At 36.5% G+C, this 24,710-nt stretch overlaps 1 protein-coding gene across 3 annotated transcripts in view; it reads left to right on the top strand.

The window, feature by feature from the left end:
- Positions 1-24,710, top strand: part of LOC118700172 (ectonucleotide pyrophosphatase/phosphodiesterase family member 1) — a 53,050-nt gene that overhangs the window by 26,255 nt on the left and 2,085 nt on the right. For 2 of the 3 annotated variants that reach the window (XM_054514333.1, XM_054514334.1), the window contains 17 exons: positions 4,197-4,316; positions 5,465-5,574; positions 6,726-6,791; positions 7,099-7,171; positions 8,881-8,989; positions 10,136-10,267; positions 11,895-11,926; positions 13,171-13,298; positions 14,337-14,406; positions 16,366-16,453; positions 17,302-17,477; positions 17,969-18,020; positions 20,440-20,594; positions 21,908-22,043; positions 22,841-22,921; positions 23,368-23,500; positions 24,132-24,288. In XM_054514333.1, the coding sequence (XP_054370308.1) occupies positions 4,197-4,316; positions 5,465-5,574; positions 6,726-6,791; positions 7,099-7,171; positions 8,881-8,989; positions 10,136-10,267; positions 11,895-11,926; positions 13,171-13,298; positions 14,337-14,406; positions 16,366-16,453; positions 17,302-17,477; positions 17,969-18,020; positions 20,440-20,594; positions 21,908-22,043; positions 22,841-22,921; positions 23,368-23,500; positions 24,132-24,288 (1,818 nt within the window). Of the gene's footprint in view, positions 1-2,808; positions 2,889-4,196; positions 4,317-5,464; positions 5,575-6,725; positions 6,792-7,098; positions 7,172-8,880; positions 8,990-10,135; positions 10,268-11,894; positions 11,927-13,170; positions 13,299-14,336; positions 14,407-16,365; positions 16,454-17,301; positions 17,478-17,968; positions 18,021-20,439; positions 20,595-21,907; positions 22,044-22,840; positions 22,922-23,367; positions 23,501-24,131; positions 24,289-24,710 lie in introns of all 3 variants that reach the window. The other variant, XM_036404561.1, reaches the window with a different exon arrangement.

Below are 24,710 nucleotides of genomic sequence, written 5' to 3'. Positions count from 1 at the left end.
TACAACTTGAAGCATTCCAGAGGATAACAATTCGCAGATGTATCTGAGGTTTTGGGTTCTTTTTAGTTTTGTTCCATGCTAGAATAAAATGAGACATTTGCAAAGTTTTCATTAGCTGCAGTTATAAAAAATATAAACTGGAGAAAATTTCTGGGACATTTCTAGGAGAGGCTGGCTAGTACAAATTATTCTAGCTCTGCCTGAGATACAAGATAGAAGTGTCACAAAGCATGTGTAGGACTTCCAGTCTGCAGTATCCACTTACACATATAAAGTTTCTTCATTCTTTGGTCTGGATAGATTTCAGTGGGACTTCTCTCATTGACTTCTATAATTAACTTGCTCTCTTTGCACTGAGCCCATGACAAATTCTGACCGCTAAGAAATACAAATATATTTGTATTTCATCAAAGTCATTTCACGTCTCCACAGCAACAAGGTTTTTGATGGTCAAACCGTGTATTTTTAAAAGATTCTAATACCAGAATGCCTAATAATACATGTTTTATATCCAACAAAATACTTGCCCCAGTCTGGGGGCAAGTATTAATTCTGCATTATGCTTACGGTTCTAAAGTACTGTGGATCATTTTTTGGTAATATGCTAGGAGGGCTTTGCTATACAATGTGCTATGGGATCTTCAGTTTTCTTCTTTTTTCCCTCATAGTAAAAAATTGGTGAAATACTCAGATAAAGCAAATTTTCTTTAGTAAGAGAAAAATATTCTCATTAGTGAAACTTGGTGTCACTGAGATGTACATCCACTCTGAGGGCCTGTGGCTTCAAATCTCTTATGTGCTTTATGTTCCATGTGTCCAAAAATGGTGGAAGCAGTCATATTGTAAAAATAAACTTCTCTATGAGTGAGTAAATACCCCTGTAGGACTTCACTGGTCAGAAAAGGGTAATGAAATCTATTCCTCTGTGTAGGCAGGTAACAATAGTGAATAAATTGCTTGACTATTGATGAAAAATTGTATTAAATAATTTTGGAGTTCATAGCTGTCCATTTATAGGACTATTAAATTTTCAAAAAGAGTTTGAGAATACAGCATTTACAAAGCAGTGAACAGCTACTCACATTCACTAACTTATGGGACTGCCTGATTCTGTGTTAAATTAGAACCATGCTAAATGCCTGGATTTTCATCTTTAAAGCATTTGATAATAAGTGCAGAATTCCAGTAGATAAAAATATTGCCATTATTTGGTCCTGTTAATTCAGCCATGCTTACAGCGATATTCTGGTGTCTCCTTGGAGAAATCTGTCAGAGTAGATGCCTGTAAGACTATCATAATTTCACTTCTACCATGTTTTGTTATATGTTTGCTCTCCCTGCTATTTGAAAGATGAACAGTTCAGCATGGAGCTGAGGGATTTTAGTGAAGCAAGGCATAGTCTTGCTGTGAGCATGTGGTGTTCAGAGAAGACATTTTCATATACAATTATGCAGTGATATTTTAACTTTTAGATAAATGATCCTTTTGTCTTAAAACATCTTTAACAAAGCCAACGAGACAAAAAGAATAATGATATCTCTGATGGAAAGTCCTAGCAAAAACTCCCTTGGATTTTTGGCAAAACTTTTTAAGAGTGTTTCTCTATTACTTTAAAAAGCAAGGGAAAACAAAACAAAAGAAAAAAAAAAAACCAACCTCCCCAGACACCCGCATCAAAAAACTAAGATTTTGGAAAACAGTATCAACAACAGATTTGGAAGTAGTTGAAATGTGCTAGGTGTTTTCCAGTAATAAAAGAAGATGCAAGTGATTTTTAGTTACTTACAGAACACAAGTGTGGGAGGTGGTGCCTGTATGACTTGAAAGGATATATTTTTCTGGCCTGGCTTCTTTTATCCTGATTAGCTGAAATATAGTATTTCAACTGAAATCTAATTGAAGCCCCAATCCAATGAGTTCAAAGTGCCTTGATGCAACACTTCCTATGTTATGAAGCCTTTAATTTCTATTCTATTTATATTATATATAATTACCCAGAGTCAGTAAAGATGATGCAGTGATGTTCTTCTTATAGGGTCATTAGTTTTGGTTCTTTAGCATCTGTTGAAACAGTTTTGGTATTTTTTAAGTTGTCATAAAAACATTTCTTTTCTTCCTGAAAATTGGGGCCCACACATTTGCTGATGAAAATTTAGATCCCTTAAATAAGGCTTGCCCAGTTGCTTTGGCCTTGCTAATGCCTCTTCATACTAGCAAATACTGTATACTAATCTCCCTAAAGCCATATGATTTGTATATTGAGATAAAGAAAACTTTGACATTCATCCTAGAATAAGAGCTTATTTTTTATATTTTAAAAGCCCCACAAACAAGAAAGGAAGACTGCAAAACAAGCAATCATTTGACAGATGGCTTAGAGAGCCAGGCACCACTGTGTCAGTGGCCACTTCACCTCTCCTCTGGGAGCACCCAGGGTTAAGTGTCTGGTTGGTCTCAAGCTGCAGACTGCATTTACTGCATACCAGGGCAACTTTGGAGAGTGTGATTTCTTTCATTTTTGATTCTTATCTGTACATGCTTTTCACAAAGGCTGTAGGTTTTGCTCATGTGACCATTGCAGTCAGACATTAGACATATATAAAATCTGTGTTAATAGGCTTTTAGTCAGGTTGTAAATTAATATGGGAAGAAAACTTAAGTATTAAGTCCACAATTTTGAAGAGTGAAAACTTTCTGGAAATATATTATGTTAGTTTTTTTTTTAATAGCTATACATTGTCATGAGAGAAACTTGCAAGTTATTTTTTTCAGTAATTTTGCTGAACTTTCTTTGTTACTTCCTCTAGAGAAATGTGGAACATACACTTCCAGTCTGAGACCAGTGTATCCTTCAAAAACCTTTCCCAACCATTACTCCATTGTCACAGTAAGAATTCTTGTATAATATGTTTCCACTAGTGTTCATTATCAAGTTTTCTCCAAGGGAATAGTATATTTTGATATGTTATTAAAATAATTTGCTTTTCCTTCAGAATAGGAAAAATGATGTATTATATTTATGTAACTTAGGTTAACAGCTATTATATAACACTGCAACTAAGTGGCCAGATCTAATGTTAGTAAATCCAGTCCTTCCAAGAGTAGCTGTGAAAAATCCCATATAGCCAAAACTTCACATCACTTTACAACTCCTCATTTGTGCAAATATTTGCACTAAATTACGGTTTCCACTCTTGGAGTGGGAGCAGCCTAACTGCTTTAAGTTGCCAACCTTATTCCACTTCATTAAGGTAGCCTGGCATGATGAAAAGAAGGGTATGAAATGAGAGGAAAGATTTGAGCATCATGCTGATATTGGCTCTGTGTGATGGACTGTACCTAAGCCTGCATAGAAATGTCACAAAGCTGATCTTGTAAATTTGACACCTCTTGCATGTAGGAGGAAAAAGAAAAATTGAGGTTTTCAACACAAATGCAGGGTTGGAATCCAGGACATACATCCTTTTTAGTTTCATCATGCCACAACTAAAATTCTATCAAATACTAGGATCTGCGCTTCTTTCTTCCCAGTTTGTCAAGACCTTTGGTAGGAGCACAAGGTCAGGAATGAGGTGCTTAATTGTGCAATCCTCACAAATCTCCATGACTGAATATGCAGCTAACAGTTGTTAACTGTGCCCAGCAGCCATGTGAGGTGTACAGCGCAGAGGTTTATCTCCACTCCTCATTCTTGTGAAAAGTAGCAAGGTCCTAATGGTGGTGGTGTTTTATCCCTTATAAATGTAAAAAGGAGCTCGTCTGATTAAAGACAGAGCACAAAGTCTGCTAAAACTACCCAAGACCTGGTGCCTGCACTTCTTTGACTGCTCTTATAATGATTTTCTAGAACTAGAGCTTTTGCTCATGTGATTGAGGTTTAGCGTAGGTAATTGCTTTATCTTTGGTACTAAAGATACAACAAATGTGTGAATTCAAGCAGTGTCTTTCAGTTTGATCCCAAAGGACAGTGCCTAATATTTTTTAAATCTCACTGAGAAGCAAATAATGGTTGGAAAGGAGGGCTTGGATGCAATGAGAGATGATGCTGCTAAATTTGGGTCCTGAGCTACTGGTGGAGTAGAAGTCACCAGCAGAGTGACTATTCAATGGATATATTTGTCTAAAGGATATGTCTGAGTAGCTGGAAGGTTCTTTTTCTTTAGAGCATTGCAACAAGGCATACTCTCAATTACAGGGGCTGTATCCTGAATCTCATGGTATAATTGATAACAAGATGTATGACCCCAAAAGAAACGCATCCTTCACCCTTAAAAGTGAGGAGAAGTTTAACCCACAGTGGTACCAAGGCCAGCCTGTAAGTATTAACACCCTTCTGAGAATGTACATCATCCTGTTATGTTACTTAATATGGCTTGGATGCATAGTGATGTTGAAAGAGGACAAGGGGTAATTCTAAGTCAGCCAAGAAGCGTTACTCAGCACCACTAGGAATTGCTGTACTAGAGCCAAAAAATAACAAATGAAACAAAATGTAACAGCTTTTGTTGAACTTAACGGAATTTTCCCTAAGGAGAATTCTGACCTAAAATAGCTAATATAGCTACCAGATTTTCATCTGTTTTTATGAGTGGGCTTGCAGTTAAACTTCTGTGAGGAAATCAACAGACCAATAAGATTGAGTAATAAGAAGCACTAGTAAAGGTTTATGGTCTGCTTAAATTTCTTCTAAGTCCAAAGATGTGGTTTTAAAAGAAATCGTCTCAGCTCAATCATACACCTATGGCAAAACTGATGACATCACCATGAAAATGAAGTGGCATGGAAAAATTTTAGTGAGCGCTACCTAAAGAATAGCAAGGGACGAGATGTAAATATTTAGTGTGTGGGGAAGACTGGGTTTTTTTGTTGTTGTTGTTTGGTTTATTGTTGTTGTTGCTTGTTTTGTTTGTTTGGTTTCATTTGGTTGTTCTTTTTTTCCTTGAGGAGAGAACACACAGGTGTAGAACTTGCAGTCCACTGAGAACAGAGTGATGTATGAGTTAGGCAGGAAAGATGCAGAAGGCATAAATCTGTAAACCATGAGAGCAGCAGTAAAATCAAAAGAACTGACCAAAATGCTGTTTCTGTATGTCAAGAGTATGTGGGTAATATGTCCTTGGAATATTCCCACCCCTTCTTTTGTCACTGTTTTCTGAGACATTTCCCCTTCCTGGTGTTCAGCCATGGTTCCATCATTGCATTTCTGCTAATGGTTCCTACCTCTGTCCTGGCTCTCCGTGGCATTGCAGCACCAGGGATGTGAGTGTTTGCCACAAGGAATCAGCCTACAAGGTGTAGATGGGCTGCAGATAGTGATGACAGGCAGGATGGACTGGAGTGCTCTGTGGAATGATTGGGTTCTGATCTCGCTGAAGGGTGTGGAGTTGGTGAGGGGCCATGGGCCTGGCAGGCTCTCAGCTGGTTCGATGATGGGTGCTAACCATGGTGAATGTTCTCTGGCAGATTTGGCTCACAGCCATGTACCAAGGGCTGAAAGCAGGGACCTTCTTCTGGCCTGGGTCTGATGTAGCAGTGAATGGAACCTTTCCAAACCTGTATGAAATATACAATAGGTATGTAAACACCTTTCTCTTGGAAGAATATTTGACTTTAACGATTGCAGTGGGACAGATGCCAGAGAAAACATACTTTTTTCCCCCTACTTTTCTAAATAATTTTGTACAATGGGGAAAAAAGGCTAGGATCCAATTAACTTTGTTTCAGTATAATGTAGAACCTTTGTTTAATTATCTTTTCATTCCTCAAGAAATGTTTTAATGCTAAGATGTGTAAAAATCAACTTTAAGCATAACCAGCTTTGAAGCTCTAGTGCTTTACTCTTTCTATTTATACAAACCTTTTGTGGCTGGTGTAGACTATTTCAATCCAAACTTCTCATGAGTGAATGGATCAGGCTTTGATGTGATATTGTCAATGGAAACTAAAGTTTTACTGTTGACTGTGGTAAGCTGTTCCAATTAAAAATTATTTTCGTTGCAGATTTGAAAATATTAAAGCACTCATATTTTTGTCAGCGATTGCTCTTCACTGCAATTAAACATTTTCTGCTTAATGAAAATGTTTATCATTACCATTTATTTAATAATCTCAAATCTTGCCCAAGAAATCAGGCTTTTCATTTCTATCTTAAGATCATTTTCTCTTCTTACACCCTTCCAACAGGATGGAATTTTTGATTCTTGATTTGCTGCCTATGTTTTCTTCCCTAGGAGCTGATGATGCACTGTTACTTGAACTTGTGTTAAACACTGAATACTTACTTTGTGGTTGCCTCATGTTGTTAAAAGTCAACGTGCTTATTGTTGGTTTACTTCAGTAATTGATGCAAAGATCTACTTTGTAACATAGTATGAAATACTTATTCAACCCAACCCCTACTCCTAAACTAGCAATTTTTCAAAACATAGTATAGAAATAAAAGCCTACATGTGACTTTGCACCTTGAAGCCAATTATTTGCTTTGTATAATAAGGATAAGCACTACTAGAATAAGCATTATTCTAATCAGTATTTAAGGGAGATTCAGATCAGGCCATAAACTCCTGTAGAGTCAGGCAATTAAGATAGATGAATTTGTATCCTACTAAAAAGTCTGTAATGATTTTTTTTTCTGCTAAAGTACAGTGATTTTTGGTAATGTTTGGCTAAAAGATTTAGCTCTTGGAAACACATGGTTAGTTGATATTGTATTATTTTGATGCAGCTCAATCCCCTTTGAAGAAAGAGTGGTGACTGTCCTTCGCTGGCTGCAGCTACCTGAAGATGAAAGGTAGGTATACATTTGTGAGTGTGAATTCCTGTTTGACTGGTACTGCAATGAATTACTTTGTAAACACAATTTCTGTTTTAAACAATATCTTTTGCTTTATTTTAAAAATGTTAAAATATTATTTAGGGCAAACTTGTTTCTATGACTGAAGACTTTTTAAGTTAAGTTGCATCTTTCAGTTTAATGTATTTTTCCTCTGAATGACAGCATTGTTTCCAATATGTGATCTCCATTGTTGAAATATAATCTCTTCAAACTGTTTCAACATGTATGTAAAATATTACATTTTTGGTACCGTTTGATATAGACCACACTTTTACACTCTGTATTTAGAAGAACCAGATTCCTCGGGCCATAAGTTTGGACCAGTAAGCAGTGGAGTAAGTAGTTTTGTAGTTTCTTATTTTTTTTTTTTAAAGCTTGACACTTTGCTCTGACTCTATAAGTTCCATAATTCATGTTAGGTTAACTGAGATCATGTGAAGTATGCTTTTTAGGAAAAAAAATTGCAAATAGACAGTCCATCCATGATTAACATTGACATAAAGCATATAATAGCCTATTTAGTATGCCTCATTTTTATTTTCTTTATTTCACTAACTTTTAAATTACCACTGTATGTTTGGGTATGTCTTGTATGTTCTTTTATCTGCTCCTACTTACTAATGGTTCATGTTGATTTTTGGCAGGGGAGGGGAATGGGAACAGAATATTTGTATAATTTCAATTTAGCAAGAACAGAGGTTTGCATAACAATGTCCAAGTTGTGGTGGTGACGTATTCGTGTACAATTGTCATTAATTTCCCCCCAGTCTCTAAACTAAGGTTAGGTGGATTTTGGCTTTATCTCCCTGCAGTTATAATTTATGCCTTCTCAGAAAGAGACAGGTAAAAGGAACACTGGCCTCATCACTGTCTGTGATTTATTATATAAGTAAGAAGTCTTTGCGACTGCTACTGTCTTAAAAAGTACTGCATAACTTTACATTTTAAAATATGAAAGTGAAAAATTGAAAGGAAAAAGTTCTTGGAAATTCAGGACCTTTGTATCCCATCTTGAACAGTCAGGGAGTTTAGGCATCATAAGTAAGTATTTAGCCTCATTGGTGACAAGAGTAAAAAAGCTCTTGCCAATTCCTCTTGAGCTGTGGGTAGTTGCTATTGGTGTAAGGAAGTAGCAGACATAATTAGAACTGCAGTATGGGAACATGATTAAATTGGTTACCTTTTCCTTTGCTTAATAAGTGGATCTAAAGTTCTGTATGTCAGGAATACTCTGGAGAGAAGGAACCTGAGGATTTGCATATAGTCCCTGCAGAAGCATCTCTTCTTCTATGATACAAAGCAAGACAGCTTGTACTAGTAATTTAGGGAGGTGACAGAGTTACTTCATTGGAAAACACTTTTTTTTTTAACCTCGCAAGTATTCAAAAGTAGCTCCAGTGCTGTATCTCTGTAAGTGAGCTAGGGCCCCAGACCCCTGATCACAAGCAGTGCTAGACTGTGTAGACAGTGTAGACTGTGTACAGTGCTAGACAGTGTAGTTCATTGTTTAGCTTTTTCAGTTTCTTTAAAGTAGTTTGACTGGATATTAGTCTCAGAGCACAACTTCAAGGATAGTTTGCTCCAATTCTCAACAGGCATTTTGAGGAAAGGTATTGCAGGCTTGGCTTCCTCTATTCTATCCGGTACATCAGTATCTGCATTCTTTGTCATTCCCTGCTGTCCTTGGTTGTGCCCAAGCACAATGCAACAAGCATCCTCAATTTCATACTTTAAAACCACCCTCACTGGTTATAATCTGTGAGGTGTTTTTTGTTTGATGCTTTTGTTTGGGTTTTTTTTTCCTTTCTTTTTTAAAGCATCTGCAACTGAAATAGCACAAAGAAATGTGTAGCTGTGTCATGGTGCAGTATGCAGAAAAAAAATTTGGCTAAGTGCTGTATAGTGTAGATACAGCCAATCTTCTGTAGGCAGAGGTAACTCTGAACAGTGCAGGTGATATGCAGTCTGCAGGCTCTCTTTTTTGTTTAGATATATTTAACAGTAATTTTAACACTTACTTTACATTCCTATTTTTGTCCTGCAGGTCATTATGGCATTACAGAGAGTGGACAAAATAGTAGGGATGCTGATGGATGGTCTAAAGCAAATGAACTTGCATAAATGCCTGAACATTATTTTTATATCAGATCATGGTAAATTTGACTTTATAAAATATATCAGAACTTTGAAGAACTGTCTTTATAAAGTAATATTCTGAATTTATACTTATATGTTTCTGGCAAGGTTAACAAAGCAAGTAATACCTATAAAATATGTTTTATATTATCAAGATGATATGACAGATAATCAGTGTGCGAGAGAGTCAGACTATTTTATGAAGGGGTAAAGAAGTGGAGGACATAGGAAGGAATTAAGTAATTTTCATATTTTATTTCTAATTCCTTTTGTGACTATTACCAGATGATAAAAGAAATAGAATAAAAAATGTGACTGTAAAAAAATAGATTTAATTTTCTTCTGTCTTTTAACTACACTGCACAGCAACAGTTTACAAATTGCTGAGGAACTGAAAAGACAAGCTATATCTTCCTTTTTGTTATCAGTTCCTTTATATGTTATTAGAGGACTGTGAATATGAAACTCTGATTTATTTGTCTAGCTTTTCTGTATATCTGGAATTATTTCTATAAGTTACATATTTAAGCATTTTTTCTACTTCTTTTCTTGACAAATGAAATATAACCACTCTTTCATGCAGCACAAAATTGACTTGCAAAGCTCTTTGCCACAGGGAATGATGCAAGGCAAATATCTGTACAGGCTTATAAAAATTATGACATTAATCGAGCGTAAACCTGCCAGGAATTATTTAAAGTAGGAGTTTAAATGCAATAAACAACTCGAAGCCCCTTTCTGAAAATTGATAAAGAGCACAGGAAGAAAGACCAGTCAATAATTCTGTGCCTATTGGTTATTTCTTTAGATAGGTACTGAACATTATTAGGTAGGATACTGGGCTGAATTATTTGGTCTGACCATTACTCCTGTTCTTAGGCTCATAAGAGCTCTTTTCCCTTTAGAGAAGAAAGTTTGTCTATTTATTAAATTGGAGAGTCTTTCTCAGCTGAGGAATTGGCTGATAGTGTTTATCTGTGCTTGGTTTTTTATCTTCTATGCATGAGTATTATGGTCTTCTTGGGTCAGATGCTTTGGAATTGCTGATAAAAACACCAGAGAAATGACATTTCTGACTTCTACAACTAAAGTTACATGTCTCCTTAGCAAGGTGACTCTACACTGATATTCCCATTTTCAAAGAAAATGTATTTCCTTTACAGGGATGGAAGTAGGGAGCTGCAGAAAAACAGCATATCTGAACAGCTATCTCGACGATGTCCAAGATTTCATAGTTGTACCCGGACCTGCAGCTCGCCTAAGACCTAATAATGTTCCAGATGAGTATTTCTCTTGTATGTAGTTGCTAAACTAACTTTCGTTATTGGGTTATATGTTTTTGTACTTTTCAAATACAAGCATAGGATCTGCATATTCCATTAGTAAACCTGAGTGCATGCCACTTAGCTACAGTCTGGACAATGATGAAGAGGAAATACTGAGTAGCGTGTGCACTTGTGTTTTTCAAGATCATTTGACTTTCCAAGTCTGAAAGTATATTTGAATTCCACATTTAAATACATGAAAACATTTATGGGCTGCCTCAGAATTACCAACTGCAAATGCCTCCTGCCTTGTGAATGGCATTCCTTCGAATAAGATCACCCGTGCACAAGACAGCCCAAAAATCCTTCCTGCATGTCTCACCTCATTTCCTAATTTATTAAGTTTTGCATAAATTTGCAAAATTTCTGTCTTAGAGAAATGTTAAATTGTTACTATCATTTATATATTATTTTGAGTATTATGTTTCCTAGTTATAAAAAATTGGCCTAATGGCCTGACTCAGTAATTGGGTAAGCTGCAAGTAAACGTAAATAATAAAATGGAGTAAAAAATCAATGAATACTTACAGATTTTAAACTCTGATTTGTTAAGCAGTCTTATTTTAGGCAAACATTTAATCCCTACAATTTTTAGTACTTTTTAATGTTGAGTGCAGGAGCTTTCTTCATGTTTCATAGCATTTTTTTGAGGGTAGGTTGGGTTTTTTTCTGTTGAGATTATTGTTCTCTGTGCCCTTTAAGACTTGTAGACCTCAACCCCAGTGACTTTGTCTATTTACTTCACTGCTTGATGCTGTTCTAAACTGTTTTAAATGTTTACTTGGAGAACGTGGGAGTCAAATGCAGTGTCAGGTTCTCCCTGGAGAAGTTCAGGAAGAAGAGAAGTGGCGCATCTCCTCCTTTGGACATGTGCTCTGTTACAATGAAGGAGCATAGCTGTCTTTGTAGCATGGCGTGTATCTGTGCAGGAATTATGAATGGTTCTACTGCCAGGGTAATCCTTTAGGTACTTGAGTCAAGTGTTGGAGATCAGAGTCAGGACAGAGAACTGTGAAATGTAGTTGGTCCTGTGTTACACAAAATGCCAAGCTACATGATGTAATGGTCCCTTTTGGCTTAAGCCTAAGAGTCTGAAACTTAGCCAGCTGGTGCTTGGCTTTCTTTCTAAGGATAGCTGCTAAACAAAACTGCTGTCCTGGTAGTTGCATTTGTGTCTTTTTGTTTAAAGGCTTATTAGCAAAGAAAAATTCACCTTGATTAACACAGCCTTTAGTTGCTTTTTTTCTGAAAACTTACTTCTTGGTTTATTTTTCTAATTGTGGCTAATATAGTTTAAATGCAAGTATAGTTAACTTTTAACTCATAAATTTAACTAAAGTTTAACTAATATAGTTTCAACTTAAAGCTGTAAATAAGTAATCAAAGGGAAGAGAGGGCGAACTGAAATTTTATAAAAGCAATAGCTTGACAGCTTAGGAATTATCTTTCTCTATATGGTTTTCACTCTGAAAAAATAATTTCTTACGCCCAGAAATTTATTGAAACTTATAATTTGTATTACGTGATGGGAATGTTTTCATTTTACATCTGATCTTTTTAAACTTAGGTGACTAATACTTACATATGATTCTTCCAGTTAATTATGAAGGCATTGTCAGAAACCTCACGGTAAGGGTTGTTTTATTTGTTGCTCTAGCTTAATTTCTGTTGACATTTACAAGTATTTTATAGCATTAGCTGTTTGCTGGGCAACTTACATACTATATGTACTTTGATTCAGTGACAGGATGAGGGGACATAATCTTATACTGCACCAGGGAGGTTTAGGTTGGACATCTGGAAGAATTTTTTCTAGTTGACAGGGTGATGTTTAGTCATAGTTGTACTTGATGATCTCAGAGGTCTTTCCCAACCTAACGGATTTTGTGTGTGACCTTTGGTAAACAGCCACAATAACAAAAGTAGTTCCACACAGGGGAAGGTGAAATTTGAATAAGGTGACATGCAGCTATTGGGTTGTGCATTAACTAAAGTTTTGTGTTCATTTCCCTGTATTGTATTATGTGTATTGTGTTTTTCTTCCGACTGGAGAACTTGTGTATCTGGACCATACTAGCTGAGGGCCACGTCAGTGTAAAGCTCAGCTCTATTGCCAGGACACACACAGGATTTTCGTGCTCACACCTTTTTGATAAACAGCTTTGAGAGAGGATATTGAATTTTATTTTTCTGGGGGGGGATGTCAGTTGCAGTGTAACGAATTTGCTTTTTTGCTCTGTCCCTGGCTTCTGTTCTCATCCCTGCACTGTAATCTGTTTGCCTCTCATTTGTGCAAACACTGCTGTTGGTGAGAACAATGCTGTTTGTATAGATGACTTCAATGAAAATTTCCAATGTTACGGTAGAGATTTTGGGTTTTTTTTCCTTTTTAAAATCATTAATGGATCTTGGTTCATAAAAAAGTTTATTTGTCCCTGTGTGATCAGCCTAAAAATCCTAAATATCTGTTACCTTCTCTATTACAGAACTGTAGACTTTTTGCATTGGACAATCTCTTATCACTTGTGAAAGTATCATGGTGTTCATGTCTTAGTGTAATTCTTTATTAATTCTATGCAGTACAGTTTGGTTCTATACAACTGTAGGCTGTAAGAAAAAAAAAGCAAGTTTTGTCCGTAATGCAATATTAAAAATCTTTTAATAGCTATTGAATCCAAATCCAGTCAGTATTTGTGATTTAAGTATTCATTCATATGTCTCAGATCTTATGACTCCAAACCTGGTGGAGTTACATTGTTCTTAGTGGAAGTTATTGCAGATCATTTTCAATTGATGTGCTTTTTAAGAACTGTGCATGACATAAAGTACACATTTCACCAAAATTTCCTTATGTTTTAATTTAAACATTGCAGTGCATAAAACCAAACCAGCCTTTCAAAGCTTATATGAAGCAGCTGCTGCCCAAGCGTTTCCATTATTCCTATAATGACCGGATTGAACCGCTGCACTTTTATTTAGACTCCCAGTGGCAGCTTGCTCGGTAAGTTTCAGTTCTCAGTACCCAACCTGAACAACAAATAATTTATTGTTTTCTCTTCCAAGTGCTTAGAGTTCAGTGATAGCTGTTAGAGTGTGATATTCTTATTTGTTGTAGCAAAAGGACATTGCAAAGGAACAATGCATGCTTTTTTCTGCAGGTTTTGCTGGCCTGGAGAGGCTAAATTCTAAACCGGCAGCTATTCATATTCTGCCTGCTGGGTATGGAGGTAGTGGCAGGTTAGAAACTAAAGTCCTCACTCTCAGATGCTTGAGCACATCTTGCCATGCTGTTGGAATTTCCAAAGTGAGTTCATGAAAGCTGAGCATGTAAATAATTTCTAGGTTAAATCAGTCTTGTAAGTCATTGAACTTACTGAGTCCATGGTAGTTCATTACTTTATGTGTTTCGATTAAAGAATTTACAAGTCCCAGAACAGTGGTATCTGTTGTAATGGTATTAATTTTGAGCACCACAGTTATACTTCAGGGCTTTCATCGTGGAAGAATTTTTCAGTGCACCTCTTCAATAAATCTTTTTGTGTAACACTATAGATATGTGCAAGTTGTGCAAATCAGGTTTGGGTTGATAGAACTGCGTGTTTACATAGTGTGTATGGACCTAGAACAGGTTGGATGTTTGTTTTTATTAGACTGTAAGATTCTCATCTGAATGGTCTAAATTAGATTACTGTTTTTATTATAAAAATATTGAGAATATACTTAAAGTACTGTAAAGTTGTTACTCAAGTGACAGTGAAATGAAAATCTGTTAGCCTGAAATGAATTTTTTTTTTTCATATGTCGTGTGCTTTGACTTTAAATGACTCTAATAGACACATGAAAATTCCAAAGGGATAACATTTGCAGAGAAAATTACTATTCTGATTTTAAAGGCATTCTCTTCCCAAGCACTAAAGGCTTCTCATTCTCTATGGATAATCCTCTAAGTATCTTTTAACAGAGAAGTAAATATGTCATCACTGAATGTACTTTATGCCGATGTGATTTGTGAGTTATATAAACTGTGTATTTTTAATAGAAAACCACTTGAGATTAAAAGCTGCAAAGGTGGATTCCATGGCTCAGACAATCGCTTCCCCAATATGCAGGTAAGGTTTAAACTTATGTTAGCTCTTATTTTTAGTTTCCTCTGTTTCCAAATGCTGTGTTTGCTGGGTGTTGAGGTTTGTTTGTTGGTTTGTTTGATTGATTTAAGATCTGTGATATTATTCCATCTGCTGTTCAAGAAATAAAACATTTATAGGACTGATACTGTCATGTGCTGGATAACCCATAAAAATAAGGAGAGTCTTGAACTTTTCTTTAATGAGAAATGGGAAGAGATCATAGGAAAACATGAAATCTGATCCTCAGTTTCATCTAATTTTGGAAAGTCACTTAACCTATCCTCTGCTTTAGTTTCTGCTATCAATAAAACGAAAGCCACTATTCTTGATTTCAAAATTCTGTTTTCAGGATTAAAATCCACAAACCATTGTGAGGTACTTGGAACTATTACAGTGAATATGTGTAAACACTTTTAAAAGAAAAATCCATGTATTACATGGACTTTGTACGTCTTCTCATGAAACTTGTTTTCAATCATTTTCATTCATAAAAGCCTTTTTTTTTCATATGTTGTAGAGTTATATAATGTTGGCACCAAACTGTTTTTAAAAAAGTCTTAATCTTGTATCAATTTACGCTGCCTACCCATCAATTTACCCTTTATATTTCTTCCCTGATTTGACTATGGAAAACCTGCTGATAGTGTTTCTAGCAATGGGTTGCAATCAGCAAGCCATGTGATGCCATATGTACTCCATCTCTCTCTGCTGCATTTTGACTGTGTAAATTTTTTTCAGTAGACTGAGTCTATTCAAACTTTTTTGCCACACTTGGGATTGTCAGTTCATAGCACCCCTAACAAGTCCTAAACCAGATATAATTTATCCTTTTTGTGGCTACCATTATAGCAGCATAACAGTATTTCATACTCTGTAACCAAAAACAACAGAAAGGAGGTAGCGTGTCCCTGCCTCATCTGGTTCAAATTAGGCTGGTTGAGTACATTAATAGCCTGCAGATTCTAGTATCAACAGTTGCAAAATAATGCCTGTGTTATGCTTTGATCTCAAAGAAAGGACTTAAGAGTTGAGTTTTAACCTCTGTTTTTGCCACACAGCTATGAAATCAGACAATTGCATTGTTCACAAAGAGCTTGGAGATCTTGTCCAGGGGCATGCTATACAGTGTAAAACATCCATCACTCATTTGGTATCTTGATACCACAGATGTGTGCAATCTGTTTATCTTCATTAAAAATAAGCTGAATAACTGAGGACAAGTTTTAAAACAATGTTTTTGGCAGCAGTTGAGCTTAAGCATTTGTTGCCCTTTCCTCTTTGTTCATGCTGCAAACCCTGCAGTATGCTGGTGTAACATTTGTGTGGCTGCAGTGTAAAGTAGGCTGGGGAATTAAGCCAGAAGGAAAAGAGCCAGCAGGAAAAAAAAAGGAAAGGTTTTTGAGCTGGCAGCATTCCTGGATCAGGTCCAGTACAGCTTGGGAAGTGGTGCAAGAAGGAACAGCTGCAAACCAGGCATGGAAGCCTACGGTCCTACCATTGCTTAAACCACTTAAAGCATTGCTACCAACAGATGTTTTTAGAGCTCCATGTTAAAAGCTTCCAAATTGTTTACAGGATGTGATATTGATGGTTACTTTGGATCAACATTTCCATTAACTCTTTTAAAGCTTTTAAGAAAATACCTTTTAATTTCTTCAAAAGCAGAGAAGAGCAAGGGACATCATAAATGGCTAAAGGCAACAATGAGACAGAATTGGGTTTCCTAGTACTCTTCTACTATTTTTAAAAATTATTCTTGTACATCTACTTTTTTCAAAAAAGAAAAACACATGCTTTTGACTTGATACATACTGTGTTGGTAAAAAGGTTAAGATTCCAAGATTAAGTTCTTGGAAGAAAATGCCCTCTGAATATAAAGATAATTTTCATTTCAATTTGTCTTAAACAGAATTCCACTATACTTTTCTCTGTAAATCCTAGGCTATCTTTATTGGTTTTGGACCAGGATTCAAGTTTGGTACTCAAGTTGATCCATTTGAAAACATTGAAGTATACAATTTAATGTGTGGTAAGTACAATGGATGGGCGTCAGTTTTGTTCAGTAAAGTATAATATCTTTTGGGCATTGTAAATCTTCTAATAACAGATTGCTAAGCATCCTCAGAAACTCATGCTTAAGAGTTGCTGCTATTTTCACAAATCAGCTGTTTGTTTTTCTGAGAAAGGGCCATCTCTAAATGACTAACAGCAGTTTAGGATCTACTGGTCTGGCTACCTTGTCTATCTCTTTTTCACTGGTCCCACTGTGCATTCCTCTGGCTTTTCCAGAGCTGGTGCTCACTTGAGCACCAGAGCTTGACTCACCACTACTAAAAATAGCTACTTCAGAATCTCTCTATCATCATGAATGGAAACCTCCTTTCCTTCCTCTTTCAAACACAATGTTACTGTGACTCCTTATTCCTGTCTCCATTCTTCATTCTGTACTTCATGGTTTCTCCATAAGTCTGTCACTAGATCTACCACTTTCTGTTCATTTTTTCCCCTTGAGGTCCTCACCTGTTTTCCATTATTTCCTGCCTACTTCCCTGTCTGGTTTGAAACTATACTGCTTCTGGGAGAAGAAAAGTATACCAAAGAGTTTGATCCAGAAAATACTTAAGAGTACTGCAAATGCTTGAGATTGGTGGCTGTATTCAAGCGACTTGCTCAACATTGCAAGAAGACTAGTACCATCCTGAACACTAGCTAAGAATGTGTGTGGCCCCTTTTAAAGAGGTTACATTGCTTTTCTTCTTGGGTGTTATAAGCAGTAAGCAGTGAAGCTTTGACTCATCCATACTGGTAAGCACAATATAATTGGCTGTGTATTACAATCTTTCTCCTCCTGTTAATATCACTTGAATTCTTTCATAGATTTGCTTGATGTGAAGCCAGCCCCAAACAATGGAACTCATGGACGCCTAAACCATCTGTTAAAGCACCCTGTTTACACCCCACACCATCCCAAAGAAACCAGTCATCCTTCTGAATGCTCTGTGGTGGGAGAAAGAGCCTTTTCAGTGAGCCTTGGCTGCTCCTGCAGGACAGGGGTAAGCACTAAAATGGTTAAAGTTGTGGAGGCAGAAGTCTGTTGTATTTAAAGACTGAAACTTTGCATTCTCCAGATAGTTTTACAGTCCCTTACTATTGGTTTCAAAATCAACTCTTGCTTGGGGTTAATGAGTGCTATCCTGTAGTTGTGTATTAATTTTTTGCAGATTACTTATGTAAGTCACATTAATCTCTGAAGAGCCTGGAAAAAAACCCACAGAAGCTTGATGGGGGAAACATTCAGTTTTTGCTTGCCTCACTTAATTATGCTGAAATTTCTGTTCTGTGAATATCATGTTTGGACTGTGATTTTCAAGCCTGTAGATTTGCTTGTGGCAAAACCAATTTGTTACTTCAAATTCCCTGTAGTTCCTCTCCAGTACATGTGTTCTGTGTATGTATAACTTGCAAGGCAGAAGTTACATTTAAGGGTGGTACCAATTCATAATGTGCTTTGTAGAATCTTACTGCTTTTCCTTTATAATTATAGGGCTTGCCAATAAGGGATTTTCATCAGCGTTTAAATCTTACTGATACAGAAGGTAAGAATTTCAAATAATAATATAAAATTAAAAAGCTAACAACAACAAAAACTTGTTAGTCATCAAACATTTTATGTTTTTAAACTTCTGAGCAACTCTCAAGTAAATGATGTGAAAATTCTTTGAAATACTTGCTGGAACTATGCTCCTGCCTGGAGAATTTGTGGATGCCTCACCCCTGGAAGTGTTAAAGGCTAGGTTGGATGGGGCTTTGAACAACCTTGTCTAGAGGAAGATTTCCCTGGTCTTGACCGGGTGGTTGAAACTAGATGGTCTTTTTGGTCTCTTACAGCCCGTACCATTCTATGATTCTCATGTTTTTGAATACAGTCCTCCTGAACCATTTGTTCTCAGGTAAATGTGTATCCTTACATGTGTGTCTTTATGGCATATGTGTTATCTGTTACTTATGACTTCTCTAGTACTGAAGTAATGAACATTCCAGAATGGGAAGCAAAAGTGTTGTATGAGCATTCCAGAATGGGAAGCAAAAGTGTTGTTACCCGATAGCAAATCAATGCAAATAATGATACCTGTAATGGCAGCATACTTTTAATGAGGCATAAGGAGTATTTTACATGTTTCTTATGTGGTCTTGAGTTGTTACTTCTTTTACTTATGCTTTATTTCCATTCATTGGACATACACGTGCCATGTTTAAGCTGCAGTTTGCAAGGCTGTAGATGTGCTCATGAGTCATAAAAGAAAATAAACTATTTTGAAACAAGTAACAGAAACAGGTAAAACAGCACATAAATAATGAAAACTGTAAGTCAAAATGGAACCTAGTCCCAGGTGCTAATGCCTTGATAGATGATATCAAGAGTATTAGGCTGCCAGAAATAGGCTGATAGAGACCTTGCCTTGTGTGTGTGTGTGCGTGTGTGTGTGTGTGTGTGTTCATGAAATCTATTTTCTATATTTGGCAACACCGCACTATAGCTCACTATTGTTGAGAACTGGACATAAATGACACTTACTGACAGGGTCCAGTATTTGCTGCTTATCCAGAGCTAATTCAAGGCTTCTGTTGATTTGTGTAGTTTGTCCTGAAACAAATAGTGGATAGAGCTTTCTTGAATCTTTTCCACTAATGACAGGTCATGATTTTAAAACATGTCCCAGAACCCTTTTAAAGTAAGTCTTTCAGTATTGTAACACTCATGAGAGCAGCAAAATAAAATCCAGTTATAATGGTACAATGTGTTTTCTCCAAAGTGTGCCGGGGGTTTTGCTGAAACAGACTCTGAGTATCTCTGAGGACTTTGTTTACCTGGCTTTGAAGAAACTTGACAAGGCCAGACACAATAACATATTTCAGTTTTCTTTTGTAGAAACAGGAACTTAAGGCTCTAAACCTACATTTTTGAAGCAGTAGGATTTTGTCTTGAATTATCAGTGAGACCTGGTATAGCCCTGTTTTAACAGTAATAATTTCATTATGAATTGTATTGATTAAGAACTAATCAGATATTAAAGCATTTCACAGATGAAAGAATTCTAGTAAACAGCCTAGAAGTGCCTTAAGACTGTATAGAGTTTATTAGTTACTTCAGTTTGCATGTTCTCTCATGATTGTCGCAACTTGACAGTCTGTAAGGACAAAAAATTATAACTGCATTTTTACTTTAATGAAAAAAATATGAATTGTTTTTCCCTCATGGGTGGAGAAGTAACTGTCATAATCTTCACATTTTTTGGTACTGTGGAAAAAACCCTGCACATTATTGCTCAATTTCTTTCCCCATGTAATACACTTGCCTTAAAACTGCATAATTATTTGTGGATGGTGAGGACCTATTTAATGGATGATATACTTTGACACCGTCTTTATAATTTTAGTCATGTAATGATTGAAAATACTTGAATTTTCAAAGGCAAATAGTGAGCCCTTGCACAGCTGAAAATCCAATCCAATATGTCACTGTATTGTTTACTTAGACCTCTGTATTTCCTAGTCTTTTAAATGCATTTTTACATACAACGATGTGGTATCTACTGAAATAGTAATTTCAAATCACCAGAATTGGTTTCTCTCCCATCTAACTGTTACATAAAAGCAGATTCCACATTTTTAAATTGAAACATAAAATCAACTAAGACTTTAACCTTGCGACTTGAATTTATCTTCTGTTTTTAACAGCAAAAGGTTTTAGTTCAAATAGAAGCTTAATTTGTACATAAGCTTTCCACATGTTTTGTAGTACAAGTTTAAATAATTTTTAATGGCTTCATCACTTAATTTATTGTCTAGTATAGAAACTATGCCTTTGATATAATAATGAAAATTTTTTGTCCCATTTCTGTGACTTCTGTTTGCTTGGCAATTGAAAATTAAGCCAGCCTTAGGTGTATAAAGGAGGAGGGTATTTAACAACTAGTATTAATTGAAAAGCAATAAGCACTATTTTTGTTGCAGTTAAGAAGACAGAGAAACTTAATTTACCCTACGGAAGGCCCAGGGTTCTGCAGAAAAAACATAATTACTGCCTCCTTTACCAATACCGCTACGTGAGCGGGTACAGCAGGGACTACAGGATGGCTCTGTGGAGCACGTACACTGTTGGCAGAGATGTAAGTATAAGAAAGATTAGAAGCAGCCTTGAAAAGTAAAAATCTAGAGTGTCAGTTATTCCTGAAATCTTCTTATATCTGCTCATGATAAGAGTCACCGTGTTGGTGGATTCACCATCTGCAGAGGTGTTCAGGAAAGGACTGGGTTTGGCACTTAGTGCCATAGTCTAGTTGACAAGGTGATGGTCAGTCAATGACTGGACTCAATTATCTTAGAGGTCTTTTTCCAGTTGAAATGGGTCTGTGATATTATCTCCCAGGGAACTAAGCTGAACCACGTAAGATATAAAGTGGAAATTTGTGTGAGGTTTGCTATGCCAATAAGGATTGGCTTTGACTATTCCATTTCTCAGAGTGAAACAGTTTTGCCCGCAGATTGAGCAGATCCACCGGGAAGTGAGGAGTCCATTGCCATTGGTATAGAAACCTATATAGGAGAATGCACTGGTAGCATAGTTCTGCTATAGCAGTCCACAGCAGTGCTACAGCAGTGCTGTCCTTAAAACTGGCCTCAATGTGGGTTTCATAGTCTTAAAGCAGTTTGTAATGTGGCAGGATCCTTTTAAAAAAGTAATCTCAGGACCATCTTGAACTGTTCATGCCCTGATATGATCCTTTTCTCAGAATATAATCCTGACTGGGGAAAAAAAGAGATCAGTGAAAATAAAGCTGGTCTTTGTGGTCCTGAACCCTATGCTTAAGATATACCTATTCAGAGTAGAGCACTGATCTGATGAATGAAAGATTTTTCAATTTGGCCTTTCCCATTCACAGAAAATTTAGAAGCCAGATCATGCTTAAAAGGAATTAGGATAGTAGAGAATAATTTTAAATTTGATTATCTGGGAATCATAGGTTTTAGATAATGACTTATAATTAAATTTAGCTAAACTTTGGGAAAATTTATTTGATCCTAAATATTTTGAGGGTAGTGGCATGAAGCAACAAGTTACTTTAACAAGTGGCCCACACATCTATCTGTCAATTATGTGAGGCTGTCTATCTGTCAGTAAATCAGGTTGTCTTAAATGAGGACCTCTAGATTATCTTTTAGAAGATGTAATAATTGAATAAAGTGCTGCAGTTCTGTTCATTTCTAAGGTATATGAAGTGATGGGAGGTCTTGTTTTCCACTGGCATAAGAGGAACAATTCTTGCATCTTAATTAAGTCCTTCACACTCTTAAAGGCAGCTGCAGCCAAATATTTAGAATTCTGCAGTCCCTCATACCAAGAGAATTATTGTAAGTTGTAAGCTTTCACAATGATACTTATTGTAAGCTTTCACAACGATACTTTCTTCTTGTTCAATAGGACAAATGGATTTCTTCTACAGGAGCTGCCTCCAACTGTTTACATAAAGATGTTCGTATTTCACAGAATCATAACCAGACCTGTTTGTTTTACAACAATCATCCTCGCCTAACTTACGGATTTCTTGCTCCTCCAAGTAAGTACTTTGTCTTCATTGTATAGTATGTCTGATGTACATGGTTTGTAATGTAGCAGGTGTAGTCTTTTGTAGGTGTTCTTGATACCTAATCAGAATTAAAGCAGTAGTTGCTGAATTGTTGCAGTTCACTTCAGCATAGGAGAAAGGAAAACACTTTAGATGCTTCAGCAGTTGGTGGGTTGTCCAAGGTCACTTAGTACTTCCCAGAAGTTTTGAAGCACTTATCATGCTTCTAAAGTGGCGTCTCACAGAAGAAACTGGGAAGGACATGTAGACATTGAGTAAAGTCCAGCAAGCTGGTAAAATGCAAATTCACTCTGTATACATGGATAAATTGTTTGTGAACTGTTGCTGACCTGATACGGAAGTATTTTATTTACTCTACTCATTGAATACCAAGTAGCAGGTTATTTAAACATCCACATCAAACATAGTTTGCAAAGTTTCAACAGAATCCTATATTTAAGCCTAGATTCTGCAGTCAAGGAAAGTTGGCCTGACATTCATGAATTTTATTTCTCTCACCACAATTCAGAAGCCTATCCTGATATTTTTAAATCTCATGAAATTTGCCAGCTGTATATCTGACAAGTGTAATTGCTGCTGCTACTAAATTTATTTATTTTAGGTGGAATCTGGAAGGTACTGAAAGTCGGCACTTACACCCACACCAGTTTTGGAAAATTAAGTTAGGTCAGCTCCATCCCAATGTTAATACACTGATCACTAAAAGCATGAAAATGCAAGTTTAAAGTAAAAAATCCGTGAAATTAATTGACCTTTTTTTGTTTCAGATTTTATGACAGATGCAAAGAAACCTCACTATGATGCCTTGCTTACCAGCAACATTGTGCCAATGTATCCTGAATTTAAAGGTATTTTATTTGTATGCCTATTTTATGTCCATAGTTGAATAGAAAACTGCTGGTGTTGTGCTGGCTTCTAAACCATGCATATGACCCCTGGTTCCTGGGAGAGAGGGAAGATGAGATGGTTGGCTGAGAGAAAATAAATATATTCCTGGTGAAAAAGAAGGATAACTGTGGTACTTCTCCTGGAAAATAGGAGATATCCTGTTTTGTAATGGAGTACTGTTCAATTCTTAATTGTAAATTAAAATATTATATAGATTAGATATGTCAGGACATGGTGCAGTGGATGCTGCTGCCCACTTATATGCAACCTTTAACAACAGCAAACACCTGTAGAATTTGTTTTCCTAGCTTATCATGTCTGTCTATACTCCACTGAATACTCTGCAGAGTTGTATTAGCAGCTTCTATTGTGAAGATTGTTTCCTGATTCCATTACTGTGTTTCAGTGTTATGGAACTACTTCCATCAACACCTCCTGCCTGAATATGCTGCAGCCAGGAATGGTGTCAATGTAGTCAGTGGTCCAGTGTTTGATTATGACTCTGATGGGCTCTATGATACCCCAGAAAAGTTGAAAAGGTGAGAACCTTTCACATTCGAATTCTTTGTTTCTTTCCTCCAATACTGGTCTGTTAGTAATTACCCTTCTTCAGAAAGACACGCAAAAGTTCAGAAAGAAGGAACAAGCCTGAAGAGAAAAATGCACCTTCAAAATGTGTCATCCTAAAACTAAAGGTAGAGTTTAAGAGAAGCTGTTGTGTGTGGAATGATGTCTACCAGCCTGAAAACTTAGGACATTGCCATTGCCTCTAGCAGAGGACAAGGCAAGGAAGGGCTTATCCCTGCTGACATGGTTGATACTCCTTGAGCTGGCAGTGTTCTACTACAAGTTGTGGGTTACACCAATTAGCAAAATTGCCTCAAGCTAGCAGGCAGAGAGGTTCCTGGACTTGGGCTGAACTCTTCATCTCCTCTGGAGTTTTACACATTTTTGTGGCAAATCAATTTGTTATACCTCATCAAACTTGTTATTTAGTCTACAAGCCAAACTTGATTTTAAAAAATAGTGGTTTGGAATTTTCCTTCCAGACCTAAGTTTTCCTTGGACAAAATAGGTGAATTGATAAAATTGAATATAGCTGAATGTTGTAATTTGATCTTTGTGAAAGTATGATTTGGTGGATTTACAGAGAGATCTTTTGTATTTCAGATACCGTGGTAATTCAGAAGTTCTAGTTCCAACTCACTTCTTCATTGTGCTGACTAGCTGTAAAAATACTTCTGAAACTCCTCTGGAGTGTGAAGGTTCTCTAGATGCCTTGTCTTTCATTGTACCTCACAGAGAAGACAACAGTGAAAGCTGTGCAGTAAGTAGTCTGTTTGGCCCTCATAAACTTCTGAAGTCAGGCTGGAGTTTGTTTTGTTGGATATCAGTAATTAACTGGTTAAAGCCTTTGAAAATGGTACAGTCTACATGCCCATCTTGAGAGAGAAGACAATATTTTTGCAAACAGAATTATGTCAAAGTCTGTGAATATCATCAAATGGGAAAATAGATCTGTTCAAAGAACAAAGCTTAGAGCTAGCAAAGTGGGGTCAGAGTATGCAGAGAGCATGAATGTGATACATACAGAGACTTCTGTAATGCAACTATTCAGTCTAGAGCTGAGAAGGATTAAGAGCTTCTAAGAGGAGTCACCCAGAATAAAAGGTCAGTGCTAAGGCCAAATGCATTCCCAGAAGGAGAAAACACAGATGTTTCTGAAGAGCACTGGTTGCTTCTAGTTCA

This window comes from Molothrus ater, chromosome 3 (assembly GCF_012460135.2).
Source record: "Molothrus ater isolate BHLD 08-10-18 breed brown headed cowbird chromosome 3, BPBGC_Mater_1.1, whole genome shotgun sequence".
Taxonomy (NCBI): Eukaryota; Metazoa; Chordata; class Aves; order Passeriformes; family Icteridae; genus Molothrus; species Molothrus ater.
The sequence above is the reverse complement of the archived record's forward strand: the minus strand, read 5'-3'. Positions and strand labels throughout refer to the sequence as shown.